The sequence below is a fragment of the Cupressus sempervirens genome, chromosome 2, assembly GCF_028749045.1.
Source record: "Cupressus sempervirens isolate cs-2001-9-10 chromosome 2, ASM2874904v1, whole genome shotgun sequence".
NCBI classification, from domain to species: Eukaryota; Viridiplantae; Streptophyta; class Pinopsida; order Cupressales; family Cupressaceae; genus Cupressus; species Cupressus sempervirens.
In genome coordinates, this window is record NC_143119.1 from 683,500,622 (window position 1) to 683,518,129 (window position 17,508).

Consider the following 17,508-nt stretch of genomic DNA (forward strand, 5'->3'; position numbering starts at 1 on the left):
AAGAGGCTAACACATAGTTAGTAAGTTCATTACTTCATGTTGTGAATAATTAAGAATAATAGATAGACAAAGTAATTAGTAGGTTCACATAGTTATTGTGGTAATAAATAACTGTATTGATTAATAAATATGATTGATATAATAAGATGTCATTTTGGCAAATAATAAAATTGAGGCAAACTGAGGTAAATGGTAAGTAAAGTTTATACATAAGATAGAAAGTGAATAGAGTGAAAGGAAATTTAGTATTGGGTTAGTATAGGTGTTTAGTAAAATAAGTAAAATTAAATGTGAATGTTAGTGATCAACATTGGAAGTATGATTAGGTAAGGGTGAAGGAATTAGGGTAGGTCTAGAAGAGGAAACTCATATTGTGAGTTATAATACATTGATGCATTCATCAAATGATATTCATGATTTATGAAATATGATGCATTATCATATGTTAGTTAGCTAAAAATAAAGTATTATAATTAGATATCTATATATAATAATAACCATTTTACTTTCGTGAATGTTGATCATTGGAGTATAGCATACCTTGCCCATGACTATTACACACACACACACACACACACACATGTATGATACTTATTTTATGCCACTTATGTGTGTGTGATATGCAAGATACATAATCAATCAATATATGTATACCTACCCCTCCATGTCATCCACTAGTAATTATGTACAAAAACTCTATACAAACAATCTACCCAATAATGTTTAGAAGTTACACTTGACATTTAATACGTGTTGAATAACCAATGTTATTACATGTAGGGCATTAAGCCTTCAGTTATATTCCATACCCTTGAACCTTGTGCCTAATGGTTAGTTTTTAATGGGGAAACAACTATGACACATAAACTAAGAGGAACACAAGAGTGTGCAAGTTGTAAAATTCAATAGTTTGCACCTTGAACATTGGGATATGTTAAGAGTTGATTTGTCTCTCGCCTTACTATGACTTTATAACAAAAAAACTACTCCCCTGAATTCCAAAGCCAATCAAAGATGAACTTTCAACTAACTTAATGAGGATCAATTTGATTAGGAGACTGAGAATATTGCAACCCTCCATTCGTAACTATTGATATTCAGAACTCTTGATCAGTTATTTAACCTAGTGGACCATGAATAGTCTCTTATGTGAGATATTAAGGTTACTTTCAAAAAAAATTGTGTTTTTGTCCTATTAATTTTGGGCTTGGTAGTTTTTGCGTTATCTCCGTGGCTTTATTGTTGGCTTGAATTTGGTATCCAACTTGCTGAGCTCACAACTCCTAGCCCAATTCTGGAAATTTATAGTTTGTGTGTGCAATAAAAAATTATGTTATGAACTAAACAAATTAGATTGGACCATAGCATAAAAAATTCCATTAATCACAATGTTAAATTACACTCTAAAGAACCTAAAAAAGAGATTGTCACAAAAGTTAAAAATTCTATTCAAATCTACAACTTGGGTTGCTAGAAATGTTTCATGGATGAGGGTGGACATACTCTTGACTAAAGAAGAAAGAAATAAGCAATCGTGAAATTCTACAAGCATTGTAAGAAGTTAAATTTTAATGAGATAAATGGAACATGTACAATCTAACTAATTTGATTATAATATAGTTGATAGAATACTAAATGATGATTGATTTAAGATGTAGTTTTGAGTTGGTTGCAAAGATGATAGATATTAAAAATTCAAAAAAATACCACTATGCCCAGAGGAAATCTCTTGATTAGTTTTAGAAAGAATAATGAAATTAATAGTATATTTGTCAAGCCAAAATGAGATAAATACAACCTTGGGAAATTTGGAAAGATCTTGTTAGCCATAGAAGGATTTCCTAACCATAGTTTAAACACTTGCTAAGAAAATCACAAACTTGTTAGTTGTTGCAAAACAAAATCCCTAATAGAGCTATTCACAAGTAAACTTGCTTGTAATTATTTATAATTTCTCAACTGATAAGTCACAAGTAAATTCACACCCAAAAAATTGTCAAAATATAATATTTTTGATCAATTTTTTTCTTTTGTCTCTCACTCCAATATGTTAACAAAATTGTCAAACACTAGCATATTTTGAAAGTTGAAGTGGTCTTGAAATCCATAATTTAAGGACTTTTCCCATCGACTCTACCTTGTATTCTACCAACCAATGCACTATGGGTTCTACCCTCAAAACACATTGGTGTATAGAGCCAAATCCCTATAAAGGGTATTGCCCTTGACTCCACTAGAGGCTATATACCCAAACCCCTACTCTAGTTTAAGAAAGAAAAAAATAAAATTTGGTTTGAACCTATGTTTCTGAACTACTAGGCCTTATATTAAAAAAATGAAAAAATGATTGGTCAAAAATTTGAATTTTAATGCAATAGTACAAAACTTTCAGGACAAAAATGTAGATGTATGTCTAACCACCTTAATCAAAATAAAATGATAATATTTTTTAATAAGATTCTAGATATAAGAAGTAGACTCATGCTCAGATGTGACACATATTTTTGGGTATTTTCATTCTAAATAAATAAATAAATGTGATTTTTCTACTTTAGTATTTTTAGAATTAAAAAACTCTCATGTCTAACCACTTTAACTAATTCAAAACACTACAAAATATAATTTTTTTCCCATATAGTGGATGAAGCATAAAATGTGATGCATCATTTGGATTTTAAAAATGTTGTATCCTTTGAAAGTTATAGTTATTTTTCAATCAGTGTGTCAATCAACACTTTATACGTAACTCTGTTAGAAAATAAGTAATACTTACTTATTGAACTCATAATTTGATAGAAATTAAATTTATGGAAAACTAAGAACATTCTTAAGAAATCCTTATTGTTTCATCAAATTTGGGTGAAAAAAAGTTGTCAAATACATGTTTGAAGTAAAAAACACACAAGAACATGCCAAAAACATGTTTTTGGGACATTTTTAAAGTTGATCATGTAGGGTTGGTATTGAAAGATATAATAGACCTGATGAAGTTATTAATTTTTTGGTTTGGTATCAGGACGGGTGGAAAAAAAGTTGGAATAGATTTTGAAATGCTTTAAGGCATTTTACAACTACACATTTTTTAGATTGCCACATTTTGGCACACCATGATCTTGCACATACCTTTGTACTTTTGCAAACTTCTTGCCACCCTTTTCTTTGAGTGATGTGACAGCCTTTAAAGAACTATGATTTTATTTCGCACATATCAGGCAAAGATGGCTAGTACGAAGTCTTTGGTTATGTAATTATGAGAAATTAATGTGTGATATATTCTTGATTTGTACTCATATTTATTTAAGAGCTCATTTTCAAAATATCAGAAACTTCTGCACTTCAAGATTTTCTTGTTGCTTGTCATTTCAAAAACTCCTTGTCAGAGCCTTGTTTTAGTCTATCTAAATTTCCTACAATATTGTTTGGGGTAATTTGACAACCTGAAGATGGGAGGTAGCCTTATCACTTATGAACCCACAATGCACAACATTTTTTTAAATGATCAAGCTTATATGCCATACTGCCAAGCAAGAGGGTGGCTTGATTACATTCAGAGGCTCACTAGTGTGGATAATGAGGTTGCATTGCAGTTTCTAAGCACATTGAAGGAAGGAGTGGCCATGGTCAAGGGATTAAAGGTACCATTTTCATAAGAAGTGGCTAATGTTATGGGTTTTCCATAGGAAGGGGAAGAGTTTTCAGAAGACTTTGATCTAGTAATGTCTAGGGCACAATTTACCCAGCACTGAGACCAACCTTCGGATATTAACAAGAAGCAAGGTATGTAGAAAATGTCTTTTCCAAACTCATTTAGGCTATGTGCAATCCATATTATCAAATATTTCACTTGTGAGGGATGACATACATATTTGTGTTCTATTTATTTTAAGTTTTAAAGTTGTCTATGGCATGAGAATCAGGCCATAAATGTTCCCAACTTTATGTTCAACAATTTGAAGAAGAAGGCTACTTTGGTACAAGAAGGTAAGCTTAACTCTATTTCACATCATTGTTTAGTTAAGCTAATTATTGAAAAGGATTTGAAAGAACAATCAAAAAAATCATGGGAAGTATTTCTATCACAAGGGTATAAAGAACAAATCATAGAGCCTATAGGGTGAAGAGTTGGATAGAGAATTCAAACTAAGCAAGGGCTTAAGAAAATTATTGTAGAACTTGAACCAAGACCTTCCTCTAAGAAAAAGTTTAGGGTTAGAACTCCTCAAGGTTCCCCTCATCTCTCTACTTTTGGGTCAGCCTAGAATAAGGAAGAGGAAAATAACTTGGTAGAAAAGTCTACTCCTATGTCAAAAAGGGTTTCTCAAAGAAACATAGGTAAACTCTAAGAAAATCTACTCCTAGTCCTTGTCAGTAGATAAAGGAATAGTCTCCTATAACTACAACACTTCTAGGAAATGGAAAGTTCTAGTGAAAAAGGAAGAAACTCCATTGAGAAGGAGTAATAGGAGGAAGCAAAATCTAACTATGGACATATCACTAGAAGGGTTAACTGTTGAACCTGAAACCATACATAAAAAGGAAGAAGAACCTAGGAATATTCAATAGGAATCATTTGAGTAATCTCTTGAGATAGAAAAAGAATGGGTTCTTGTGAAACAAATGACTGAATAATTTAGAATAATTGGTGATAATTCTAGCCCTGAAGAGTAGGATTTTGGATTCCAAAGCAGAGGTTCATCCTCTAAGGGTCCTTAGATAGATGATGATTGCAGTGACTCAGAAAATGATGAGATGTATGAGGGATGCTTTACAATGGAAGAAGATGAACCGAAACTATCTCCTATGGTAGCAAGGAAGAATTTGTTTGAAGAAAATCTCAGCATTAACTTGGATCTTATCAGCCAATTAATAGAGAAAATTTTAATTGAAGGGTTGGATGCATTGGCTTCTATTTTGCAACAATGTATAGTAATACTAAGAGATCCATGGCATGGAAAAGATAAGTTCCAAAAATGGAAAGTCCCTTGTTCTTCATCTAGTAGAAAAATCTTGTATCACTTCTATGTTAGATAAGTTTGGTTCTATGTCTTTGTTATCTATTATTTTTTAGCTATCCAATCAATTGGTTTCAGAAAAAGAACAATGGAAACAACAAAAGTGATGAACATTATTAGGAAGCCCTTGAACAAGAAGAAAGAGCAAAATAATTGCATGTGAAACTCAACAAAGTAACATCCCTTATTCCTAAGTTAATGAGTTGTAGGTCCCCATCTCCTATATATGCCTTATTCTTTAAGGAGAAAATATTGAATTACTACATGACTTGCATCATGCAGGATAGGTCCCCATCATTGCAAGAACCTCTTCAATTTTCTAGGCTTTTCATAATTCTCCTGTAGCCATTAATAATTTGTTGTGTGAGTTCTTTCTCCATAATCTAGTAGTTCCAAATGATAGATTTTAGAATCCTTTATTGACCATTGGGGATATCCAATTGAGGGCTCTTATGTCTTGGATTCAAAATGAAATTAGTCGAGTATACCAATCCAAGACTTATAGGGAATTGGAGGACAAAATTCCCATCTATTTGAGACTAGAACTCAAGGACCCTAAAACTTGTTATTACAACCTATTAAGGACTGCACCTTCAAACTCAGGAAAAAGCACATTTACCCACTTCAGATTGCAACATTTGATGAGTATGGGCAGTTAGATAATTTTGAGTTTCTTGAAGCCATGAACTCCATCTAGTGGCATTGGCTCAATTTAACTAAGGAACTAAGAGATAAGGAGCTACATTTGCCTCTTAATTTTAACATGGAAAATAGGCATGTACCATGGTATATCTCCTTGGGAAAAGTAAGATAGAGTTTATGGAATCTACTTACATTTCAGCCACCTTATAATGCCCCACCAAGGGATCCAAAAGAACTAACCTAAAGTTTTACTAAGTTTGCCAAACATTTTGTTTTTTAAAAGAATAACATGCACAACAATCATAAAGTATCGGAAACAATAACATACAATCATACATAAGAAAACATAACATATTACATTCCTTAAGGATCCCAAGACATTGAGTCACATTTAAATTTAAATAATACCAAGTCTAATAAATACCACATCCACATGAAAGAATAATTACAAGTCCAAGTCCATTTAAATAATATACATTTGTTCTGAATGCTACTTGGCAATAAATTTAGAATGCACAATCATCCACTGTACATGTCACAGGGTATGAAAGGCTAAAATAATATACAATTATAAAAATAGATTACATCATCCCTTTCAGATCCATGAAACAAAGTACAATACAATAAGTAAAATCATCCACCATAAAGATATAACCATCCATAAAGTAATATCTCAGTCAAGGAAATCCCTAAAAGTAATCTAACTCAAAGGTTCCAAGATAAATCAAGATAAATCAACATCTAGACCTAGAGGCAAACAAAGACAAGTATGAAATCTATCTTGCCAGTGGGCAAGTGTCATCACATGAACCAACTCTAGGTTTACTTGGCTAGTCCTTTAATCCTCTGAACCCCTAGTAACTCTATCCATCACTAGTATCCTTTTGTACTGACAAGACATACCAACAATGCAAGGTCACAACCAAATGTCCTCTCTACTCCCATCCTAGTTTGTACTAGAACTCAAGGCATGGGCGAGGAAAGAAAAAGACTCTTATTAGGTTCATTTTACTCTCATTTAGTGTAGTGTTTTCACTTATTAACTCCTTACAATGGGGTACCCTGGCAACTACTTTGGGCCTTGGCCTCCATTGCAAGCCACTTCCCACCTTAACATACAGATTACCTACACTAGGCTCACAAAAAGCACAAATCAAAGAATCACAATTTTCCACCTTAGCCCTATACAAGTGATTGGAGAACATCAAGGATAATCCATAGTAATATCTTAGTTCTTTACAACCAACTAGAAAGCATCCCAAAAATAACTTATCGATGACTCAAAGGATAAGTCAAAAAGGTCATAACATTCATCTTAGTTTCACAAAAGAACAATGAAAGAAATAACAAATATTAAATCCAAACTCATCATAGAGCATACTAGACACATTACCATGGTTGAGTTTAGAAGATTGAGATCAAATCATCATCATGACATCAAAAAACACAATACTCTCGAGCCTCTAGTAACATCCTAAGACTGGTCAACACTCTAGTCAACCTAAATCCAAAACATAGACAACATTACATATAACAATGTAGTTTCATAGTTTGGTTTGATTTTGAAAACACATAGTTTCAGTTAACAATAAGGTTTTCGTTATCATTTTTTCAATTTGAGTTTTTGAGTAGATGAGGTTTACATTTTAACTCTGACAACTTAACCCATTACTTATATTTGAACATTTTGCACAATTGCCCTTATCGAATTACAATTAAAATGTTCTAAATACTTTGAAGGTAATTGTTTATTAAATTATTAAAATAATGATTTTTAAATTTTTTTAATAAAATAATTACTAAAAAATCACATCAATAATAATAATAAAATAAATAAATTTAAAACTTTATTAAATAATATGTATTATTAATTGAAATTTAATTAAAACTAAATTTAATTAAATTAATTAATAATAATAATATATATATTATTACTTAAATAATAATTAATAAATTCATTAATAAAATTATTAATAAATAATAATTTAAATTTAATACTAATAATATTTAATAAAACAATTTTTAAAAAACATTAAAGCGTAATTTTTGAAGGCCCACCAGCATTTTACCCTACAATAAAAGGTATTATTGCTGCCACAGACAACAATAGTAACACTTGTTGTTGTAGCTTTAAAAGGTGTGGCCAAGGTGGGGGGGGCATGGGAATTGGCAGCCCACCTCCTCTCTCTCTCTCTCTCTCTCTCTCTCTCTCTCTCTCTCTCTCTCTCTCTCTCTCTCTCTCTCTCTATATATATATATATATATATATATATATATATATTTTTTTTTTTTTTTTTTTTTAAATTTAGTTTCTTATAAATTCAAAAGCCCCCCTCTACATAAACTCAATTTTAAATTTAAATTAATTTTCTTTTTAATTTAGTAAATTTTGTTTTAAAAAAAATTCTTCATAATTTAAGTTTTTATTTATATATATATTTTTATAAGAGATTCTAACAATACTTTGATAGGGAAAATATGATGAACTCGTCAAATTTATATTCGAAAATTTTGATTCCATTTCAAACCCTTCCTAATTAAAATACTAATTTCTTTCATCTAAAAAATGAGGGTTTATAATTACTTTTTCAATCTTGATATATAAATGGAATTCGATATGAATATCAATAGATTCAAAATGAAAGATTGAAAAATTCATATAGATGAAGTTTAGCAAATAGATTTCAACAATCATGAAGTAGACAAGAATATTAAATTACATAATTAATCGGGGGAACAAAACACAAGGATCTACCTGGTTCTGATGCTAATTCGCAAACACCCAAAGATTGTGAGAGAAATCTTTTCTCTCAAAACCTTCTCTTTAAAAATTCCTATCTTCTGAATTCCCCGATCCTCAAAAACTTTTATGGAAATGAACTTTAAATTGTTGATAAAGAGTTCTCCCTTAAATTCGGGGCACTGATTGTGTGATCCCCTTGGGAAATCGTTGATCACAACCCTTTAACTCTTTATTTACTTATCTTTTACATTTTTTATGCACATTTTTTGCAATATAAAATATCTTTATTAAAATTATTTGCTTTCTCTTTTTAATTAATAATTATATTTTAATCTCATGCATAAGATTTATGCAATTTAATCAAAATAAACTTTATTAAATAATTGTTTACTCTCTCTTAATAATTTTTGAAGCATTTTCTAATATAATATTTATTACCTTAAGTAATAATAATATTTAGCATTTATTTAAAAATGATCTCCTGAGTATATTATTATTAAGTTAATTAAATATTATTACGCTCTCAAAATAGAACTATAATTCCCTCTTTTAAATTTAATTCTTTTATTTAATTAATTTCCTAATTAATTAAATAAAATTAAATATGAAATTATCTTAATAATTTTTTATTAAATTAAATCATTAATTAATCTTTTATTTGACTTAATTAATAGAAAAATCGCTAAAGACCTACAAGACAAAATATGAAAACCCATCATAAAATACCACATACAAGATCAAACTCAAGGGTTATAATCATGAATTTACATCATACAACGAATTCGAAAGGGTAATCATCATAGACACTTGTCCTAGTTTTTTAGGAGAATTGGTTTAAAGGTTAGCATTTGGACTTAAGAATTCATCTCCCCTCTCTTACCATTGAGATAATGCGATAGGGTATGCTCATCTTGGTAATTCAGGGAAGTCGATACCTAGTAGCTGCAATTTGCATAAAATCCACACATGTACAAACACATATATTCTAAAGTAAACAAGCAATGGCAAGAAGTAGTGCATCGTGTAGATCTTGAGTAGCACATGACTTTGACTCCCTTCCTGAACCACATCAGAAATGTCATACATAAAGAAAACATGCATGCAAACCATACACATGCAGTATGGGGTAAGTATCCATTAGAAAAAACATATAATAATCCATCTAACTATCATCATCGAGTTATAATCATGCATGCATGAGGTAACTAGTACCAAGTAGTCTCATCATAAAATCAACTAAATATGAAACAATGTTTGATAATTTGAAAGATAGTGCTACTAATCATCAAGCATAAATTGGCCTAAAAGAGTTTGGAAATAATTTAACAAAATGTAAACTAGGGGTAGGCACTACATGTGTTTGCTTATGTCTCCAATGTTAGGAAATTTAGAGAACTTAGACAATTATGATATGGTGGGGGAAGTGAGCAGGTGGGAGAGGTACAGGGAAACCAAATAATTTTACTAGAGTTCTGCCAAGGGAGTGCTAGACAAAAATTAATTTTTGACTATGGGATGACAACTAGAGTCAAGAACTTTATGTTTGTTGTGGGACCAACAAAAGGTCAAGCTGGGGGGCAATGATGAGCCAGCTTTATGGTTTTCTAGTTTAAAACTTGGCATTCCATGAGTTTCTCATAAACAATATTCAAACTCTCTATGTTTTTATTCTATGCTTATGTGTGTATTTGGTACTTTTAAAACTAAAGGAATAAGTTGAATATATAGATTATGTGATTATGTATGATGGAATATGGTATTCTTTCCATTTTGCATTAATGGGGTAGTGTTCATGTAGCCATGTGATGAGGATAATGCTAAAGTAGGAAAACTTATTATGAATCTTTATCTTTGGTATGTGTTGTGATTTTTGTGTGCTCTAATCTCTTGTAGAAAAGGATAAGTTAGTGGGAAAAGAAGACTCAGCATTGAAGTGACATCATCAAGACAATGAACTACTTTCAAGATTCATAATGGCTCAATCATCTCTAGTTAGTGGCAATTGGTGTTGTAGACTGAGTCAATTCATTCAACGGTTGTTTTGGAGGAAATCTAGTGCTCATGCATTCCTATATTTCTATGTATTTGAATGCAGTTTACTTCTGTGATAAATGTTATTGTTTCTTGTATAACTGAAAGTTGTTGTATTCCTGAATGAGAGGATCCTAGTTCTTAGTAATTTGGTTTTCTAGTTGTTTATAAATAAGTTGGAATTCATGATTCCTGTAATGTAAAATGTTCAAGAAATCCATTGTGTAATCCAACAAGTGGTAAATACAACTTTATTATCTTCATTTTGTACTTATGTTTTCATGAATGAATGAATGATATTTTTAGATCTTAGTTTTTGAGTTCCCAATTCAGTTACTCTTCTGTGGGGGCCCACAGGAAAGGTGAACTAAGCTCATGATTAAGTAGAACTTAGACTTAAGATTTCTTGAAGTAGAGCCACATGGTAATAGAACCATTGATTTTTTTCTGCAGCTTAGGTGTGCAACTAGGTTTACCATTTGCAACATTATCTTAAATTCTAAGTTAAGTTATTCTTTCCACTTCTAAGCATATATTTCCTTTAGTATCATCTTTGCCTCAATTGTAATTACTGTAAAGGTGAACTAGAGGATATCCTTTGTAGTCACCATTTTAAGTTTACGCTCCCAAATTGATAAATTAAATAAGTTCGGTATGCTATTTTACGTAAGACATCTAATGATGCTTAACAATAGAATCATTGTAAAAGGATGTCAAATCCTTCATTACTAAGGTATTATACTGACCAATCATCCTCTATGCCTAGTAAAGTATCTTATCTATTTGCACACACTCTTTTACATTTATCTTAATAATCTACTTATTTATCACGTTATTTTTCATACTTTCCTCTATTTAGTTGTTTGTGACATTGATTTTATCATTATTTATTTAAAGGTCAAAATTTTGGTCATGAACATGTCTCTTTCCAATCTTACATTGAAATTCAAAGTGAACAAATTATCCCTCATCATTCTTCCACCTTGTGTAGACTAGACATGCATTTTTCACATATTAATTTTATGGTATGTACTAGTATTAAAGGTAATCAATGTATTCCTTCTAATCACCTATGAATCACAAAAGAATCATCCAAGCATATAAGGAGATCATTCTAAGAGAAATTATAAATTTATTCATTTCTAATTTAAATCCAAAATCAAATTTGGTGAGTTGACTACCATCAGCCTTGTACACCAAGACATTAATTGCATGTTTCACAAAACGTGTTTTGCACTTGTATTTAAATATATTTGATGCATTCATTGTAATCACCTAAAAATGAATAAAGCATCATCTAGAGACCATAAATAAATCATTAGATAAAAATAATAAATAAAAGTGACACATTTTGTTTTGGTTCATTAAAAGGCCTATATAATATATACACTCTTATGTTCCTCTATAATTTCATTATTGTTTCAAATTTAGGCAGATCAGTCAAAACTACAATTTCTTATAATGTGATAACATTTTTAAGACATTCTCAAATATTGTTTGTTGACAAACTTTCAAAAGGAGGTTGCATATTATATCAAGAATACTTTTATAGAGAAACATTACCAATTGCTAGAATGAATTTAATACTTGAGCACAAATTTATAGCTAAAAAATCATCTCAAACTAACAAACTTGTCCTTTGATACAAATCTAACATAGAATTTCAAATAAGTCATTGACAAAGAGGCACTTTTGCCAAACTCACATCAAATAGATCATAAAATCTCATTTCATACAACATACTAACTTATGAAGCATTTCGTTCACTAACTTACCATTTATTGTTCAAATTATTTATTTCTATACTCACCTTAAGCTAATTTATACTTCCATTATTTACAAGATTGATCCTTAAAAAACTTTTTGTTTTCTTTTCAAAAGTTAAGTATCATAATTTGAAACTAAACATTAGAAACATTTTTGTTTTACAGAAATAAATTGAAATAGGACATCTCTATTAAGAAAGAAAAATATAGCAATTTGAATAAGCATATATCTAAATCACAAATAATTTTTACTTAAATACACATACATTGAAAACCAATTTATCAAATTCAATTATCAATTGAACAGGGTCCAAATCTACTTAAAGATTGAACTTTTATAGATAATCTTATATCACATACCATCATCCTGACTAAATAAAATTATTTTTAACCCTGCATATAAATTTAAAACACATTGCCTAATATTGAAATTCATGTACTTGTATGCCACTATTGACTTCAGTGCCAATCTGGGGTGGCACAGAAAGAACAGTTCTCTTGTTTGATTGCGTTGATCTGCACTTTGGTGTCATAAACAAAGCGCACACTCCAATATGCCGATAGCACAGCCTCCTTGGTCAACACCCAGTAAGAATCGTATCCTTTTGTAACAAGGAGCCGTAAAGACAGAGGTCCTTCTAGCGACTGATCCAAACTCCACGTTGCGCCATAGTTGTGTGTCATGTGTTTCCAATCAGAAGTTCCCGCCTGCACTTTGTAATTTTAACTCATTAGTATACATTCATCTCTAATTTTTCAGATAACTTAAACATCATACACTAAGTCTTGATTCTTAAGTTAAAGTGTTAAATAAGTTAGAAGGCACAGTAATAAGTATGTTTTTTTCTAACCTGAGCAACATCCACACCCATGATATCTGTCTGCCCTCCTTGGTACAAAAATTGCACTGCAAGAAAGTATGGGTAACTACTGATCTTGTCTATTTTCACCATCATATTCTTCCCTGGGTACTTACATGGTATTCTGTCAAAGAAAAATATGAAATAAAGCATTCTTATCAAAAGACCCATTTCTCTTTAAATCATTAAAATACTTTCAATTTTGTATTAAATTGGATTATATGTTGAATTAGGACATGGTATTTTGTCAAAGAAGGAAAGGAAGGATTCTTGTCAAATGACACTTTTGCCTTGAGATCATCAAAACCCTTTCACTTATATGATTATTTGTCATAGCTTTCTGCCCAAAAGAAAAAATAGATCAAGATTGAAACACCCATATGGATTGTGGGATTGAATAGTGAGAATTTAAAATGATACCAGCTATAAATTGAGTGGGTTTTATCATAGAGAAATTTCATAATTAAGTACGTTTGTGTTGGAATAGTACTCAGATGAGTGCTCGTTCTAGTGCTCAAATTGAAGTAGTACTAGGGTGGATGGGCTCCCAAGAGGTCCCTAGCATAACCTAATTGTAATGAATGCTAAGTGTTCCATTCATTGTCATGAGAGATGGGTTGATTTGAACCAAACAATCAAGATTGAAAAAAGAAAGTCAACTTTGACTATATAACATTTTTAGCCTAGGAAACAAGCCTTAGTGTGTGACATTTAAGTCGTTCATGAATGACTACTAATGAAACATGGCTGAATGAGTGTTGAATCCTAATAGCAATATAGCGATTTGATTTGCTGCACAAAGTATCACCTACTTATCATTATAACTAAAGCCAATTACTGACCGTTTGTACTCGATATCCACAATGCCCATCTTTAGAAGCTCAGAAGATTTTGTGGGTTGCGCAAGTTTTGAAAATGTGCTGTTGGGAACCACAAAATCAGTCTGAGTGTTTTCAGGGAAGTCTGTAATCAAAACTTTTACTCCTGAGTCGGTGCAAATCTTAGAATCAGTGCATCTTATCTGCAAAAAAAATAAAAGTTAAAATCTATTTTGACTAGTTAATACTTTTACTCAAAAAATAAACCATTATGACATATTATTTAAACCAAGCTAATTTAAACAGCCTTAATCTTAGTCATGATCCCAATACAAGATAAAGGTGGTGTGAATGATTGGTTCATACCTGGTAGCAGCCGCCACATCCAATCCCTTCCCTATATATTTTGGGACTCGCTGCAGCCACATCCCCATTGCTCATGTTTGATGCAAAGGACTCGTACCCACATGCTCCCACTGTAATTCATATTATACTTATTATTCAAATCGTTGAATAAGTTATTCTAGCAAGAAATAAGATTTAAAAAACCAAGAAATTTATGCTTATTAATGAATACCTCTCAATTCTTAGTTCTTAATTAAAAAGACTAGACTTAAAAAGCTGAACTTCCATTAATAATTAAAACATTTATACTTACTATTGACAGCCTCAGAAGAAGCGTAATATGCCACTCTTGATTTGTAAAGACACCGATCACAACAAAAGACTGTGGGGAAGATGAACATTAATATCCATCCCGCGCAAGGGAGAGTTTTGAACTTCATTATTATGCTTATCTGATGGAAAGTAGGGAGAGGAGACAGGGTTTATATAGGAAAATAACATGCAAGAGAGCCGTGTGAAGGCAGGCAGCTGCACCTAGGAAGATATTATTTATTCATCCAGTGGGAGGAAACAAATATCTTCTCACTAGAATGGTATGGAGGTGGTATACTTGAAGAAAGTTTATGCCCAAAAATGCATATCTTGTTATTATGCTTTGGCACGATAAGAATGCAATGAATGCCATTTGCAATTTTTGCACAGCCATTACACGGAGGCTGACGAGTGTTTTGATTCCATCTTAGCTTGAGTGGACTTTTTTATGAGGTCTGGATTTTACCAGCACATTCTAAGCACTGTCTATTTAGGCCTCTGCTTCACGTGGTCCTCCTTAATTCAACCCTTAGTTTTTCATCGGAGTGTTCTTTTCAATAGACTTTAGGCATGTTGGTCTTATATATTAAGTCTTGTTAAGTACTAAATATGTTATCAACGATCTCTAATTGTCTGAAATAATATTTAGAGTAATCATAATTAATATGTTATCTATGATTTCTAATTGTCCGAAATAATATCTAGAGATATCCATAGTAATATCATAAAAATTCGTTACTCATGATTTCTAATTGTCCGAAACAATATCTAGAGATGTCCATGGTAACACAAATGAGTTTGTTATCTATGATCTCTAATTGCCCGAAACAATATCTAGAGATGTCCATGATAACATAATAGGTTCGTTATCTATGATCTCTAATTGGCTAAAGCAATATTTAGAGATGTCCATGATAATAGGCCTATCATTTGCAAGATCGTCACCTTACAAATAATTACCTTTTAAATAAATATGTCCATGAAAGATCATCACCTTTCATTACATATCTGATGCGACTAAACAACAATAGAAGCATAAAGTCACTTGAATTAAAATATATTTAAATTCAATATTCAATATTACAAATTAATCATACCAAGTTTTTCTCTGAAGTATTTCAATTTCACTTTAGCAAGAGGCATGGTAAAGATATCAACTGTTTGCTCATTAGTACTAATGTACTCCAATTGAATGATTCCTTGATTCACTATATCTTGAATTTAGTGGTAAGGAATTTCAATATGTTAGGAGCGATTGTGAAAAATCAGATTGGTTGAAAGCTTGATACAACTTTGATTATCACAATGAATCACAGTGGGCTTCAAAGGTCTTTTGAACAAATCTGCTAACAACTTCTGTAGCCATACCACTTCTCTAGCACCCAAAAAAAATGTAATGTATTCTACTTTGGTGGAACTTAACGCAATTGAAGTCTATTTTCTGCTAGACTAAGAAATCATACTAGATCCTAAATTGAAGCAATATCCAAAAGTTGTAGTCATAGTGGACATAAATATTAATCAATTTTAATTTCTTAAAAGTGAAAAACTTTGGTTAGTAAAGAATTTTCTCTAGAAATTGCACACTGACACGTGAAAATGGAGAAGTATTGAAATATGAAATGAGAGCATTTGTTAAAATACATGATTGAAAAGCATTGAAATATGGAATTGGAATGTTTGTTAAAATACATGATTGAAAAATATTGAATTATGGAATGAGAATGTTTGTTAAAATACATGATTGTTACTAATTTGTTTAAGTAGTCAATTTTAAGTTACAAGATAGTGAACTATGTATAGTTTAATTGTAGGACATAAATGTATGGTGTATGAAGCTTCATAAAAATTAATTTAATTTAAGGTAAATAAGGCGCAATGATTTCTTGTTTGTGAGAGGGAACATAGTGAATTTGAGAAAATTTGAATAACCTAAAAAAAATGGTAAAATCATAAATATGTATGAATTTATTACTAGTAGACAACATGAATTTATGCATGTATTCATTTCCATAATAATTGAGTAATTAAACTTACACATATAAGAATGAAATATATCTTGTATAATCTAGCAAATTAGTTTTAGTACAACACATTCCAATTTTTAAGATTGTGAAGTTGTGAGCATTTACCATCAAGAGATTCATGCATGGTTGAGAAAGGTAAAGCCGTAATGAGCTAATGAATCATTCTGTATTATTTTCCTGCAACATCTTTTTAAACTTAGTAAGAGTGAAGACACATTTGTAATTATATAGACTTTTAAAATTTAGGAGCCAAATTTTATTTTATGAAAAATTAAGGGTAGTTTTTGTGGTTACCTCCATAGTTATATTGTTGGCTTGTGAGGAAAGTGAACTTGGTGATAGTAGTTCTAGATGTGCTCTCTCTTTTTTCCTAGCTATTGTATAATTATTAATTTCTATTTTACAGTATCTTTCAAAAGAAAAAGGTGGGCCAATTCGAAGGTTGTTAATGGTTTTGACCCTTGATATTGCTATAAATGTCAATCCTTTCCTTTCTTTTCTTCCAATCTCTATTGTTTCTTTATTTACTGTGAGTCCTTGAGATTTGTGTGTTGTAATAGCTCAAGCCATAGTTAGTGGAATTTGTGTACGACTGCCTCTGGTAATTGGAATGATGAGAGCATTGTTTGAGTTTTGTGTATCTCCGGGTCACTTGATGTAATTCTCAAAATTGACAAAGAAATATTTTGGTAGATATGGAGGAAATGAATTTGTATCATAAATAATGGACTTATCTTGTCCCAGTGATCTGTTTACAAGTCCAGTTTGTATCAATAAGTTTGTTGTTAACATGATTTGTTGGCCTACGCATAGGAGTACCTCTTGTTGAAGTTGATCATCTTGAATTTATTCATTTGATTTGTGTGCAACAAATCCAATTGTACTACAAAACAACTAGGAGGTTCAATTGTTTTAGCATTTTTCTATTATACATGTTTTCCAATTCATTCGT

General features: G+C 31.0%; 1 protein-coding gene across 1 annotated transcript; it reads right to left on the reverse strand.

The window, feature by feature from the left end:
• Positions 1-12,511: 12,511 nt before the first annotated feature.
• On the reverse strand, positions 12,512-14,669 carry LOC149575211 (expansin-like A1). Its single transcript, XM_089812186.1, has 5 exons — positions 14,531-14,669; positions 14,239-14,348; positions 13,897-14,075; positions 13,046-13,178; positions 12,512-12,902 (listed from the first exon to the last, which is right to left on the reverse strand). The coding sequence occupies exons 1-5, from the start codon at positions 14,655-14,657 to the stop codon at positions 12,654-12,656; spliced, it is 798 nt and encodes a 265-aa protein (XP_089668312.1). The 5' UTR covers positions 14,658-14,669; the 3' UTR covers positions 12,512-12,653.
• Positions 14,670-17,508: the final 2,839 nt, after the last annotated feature.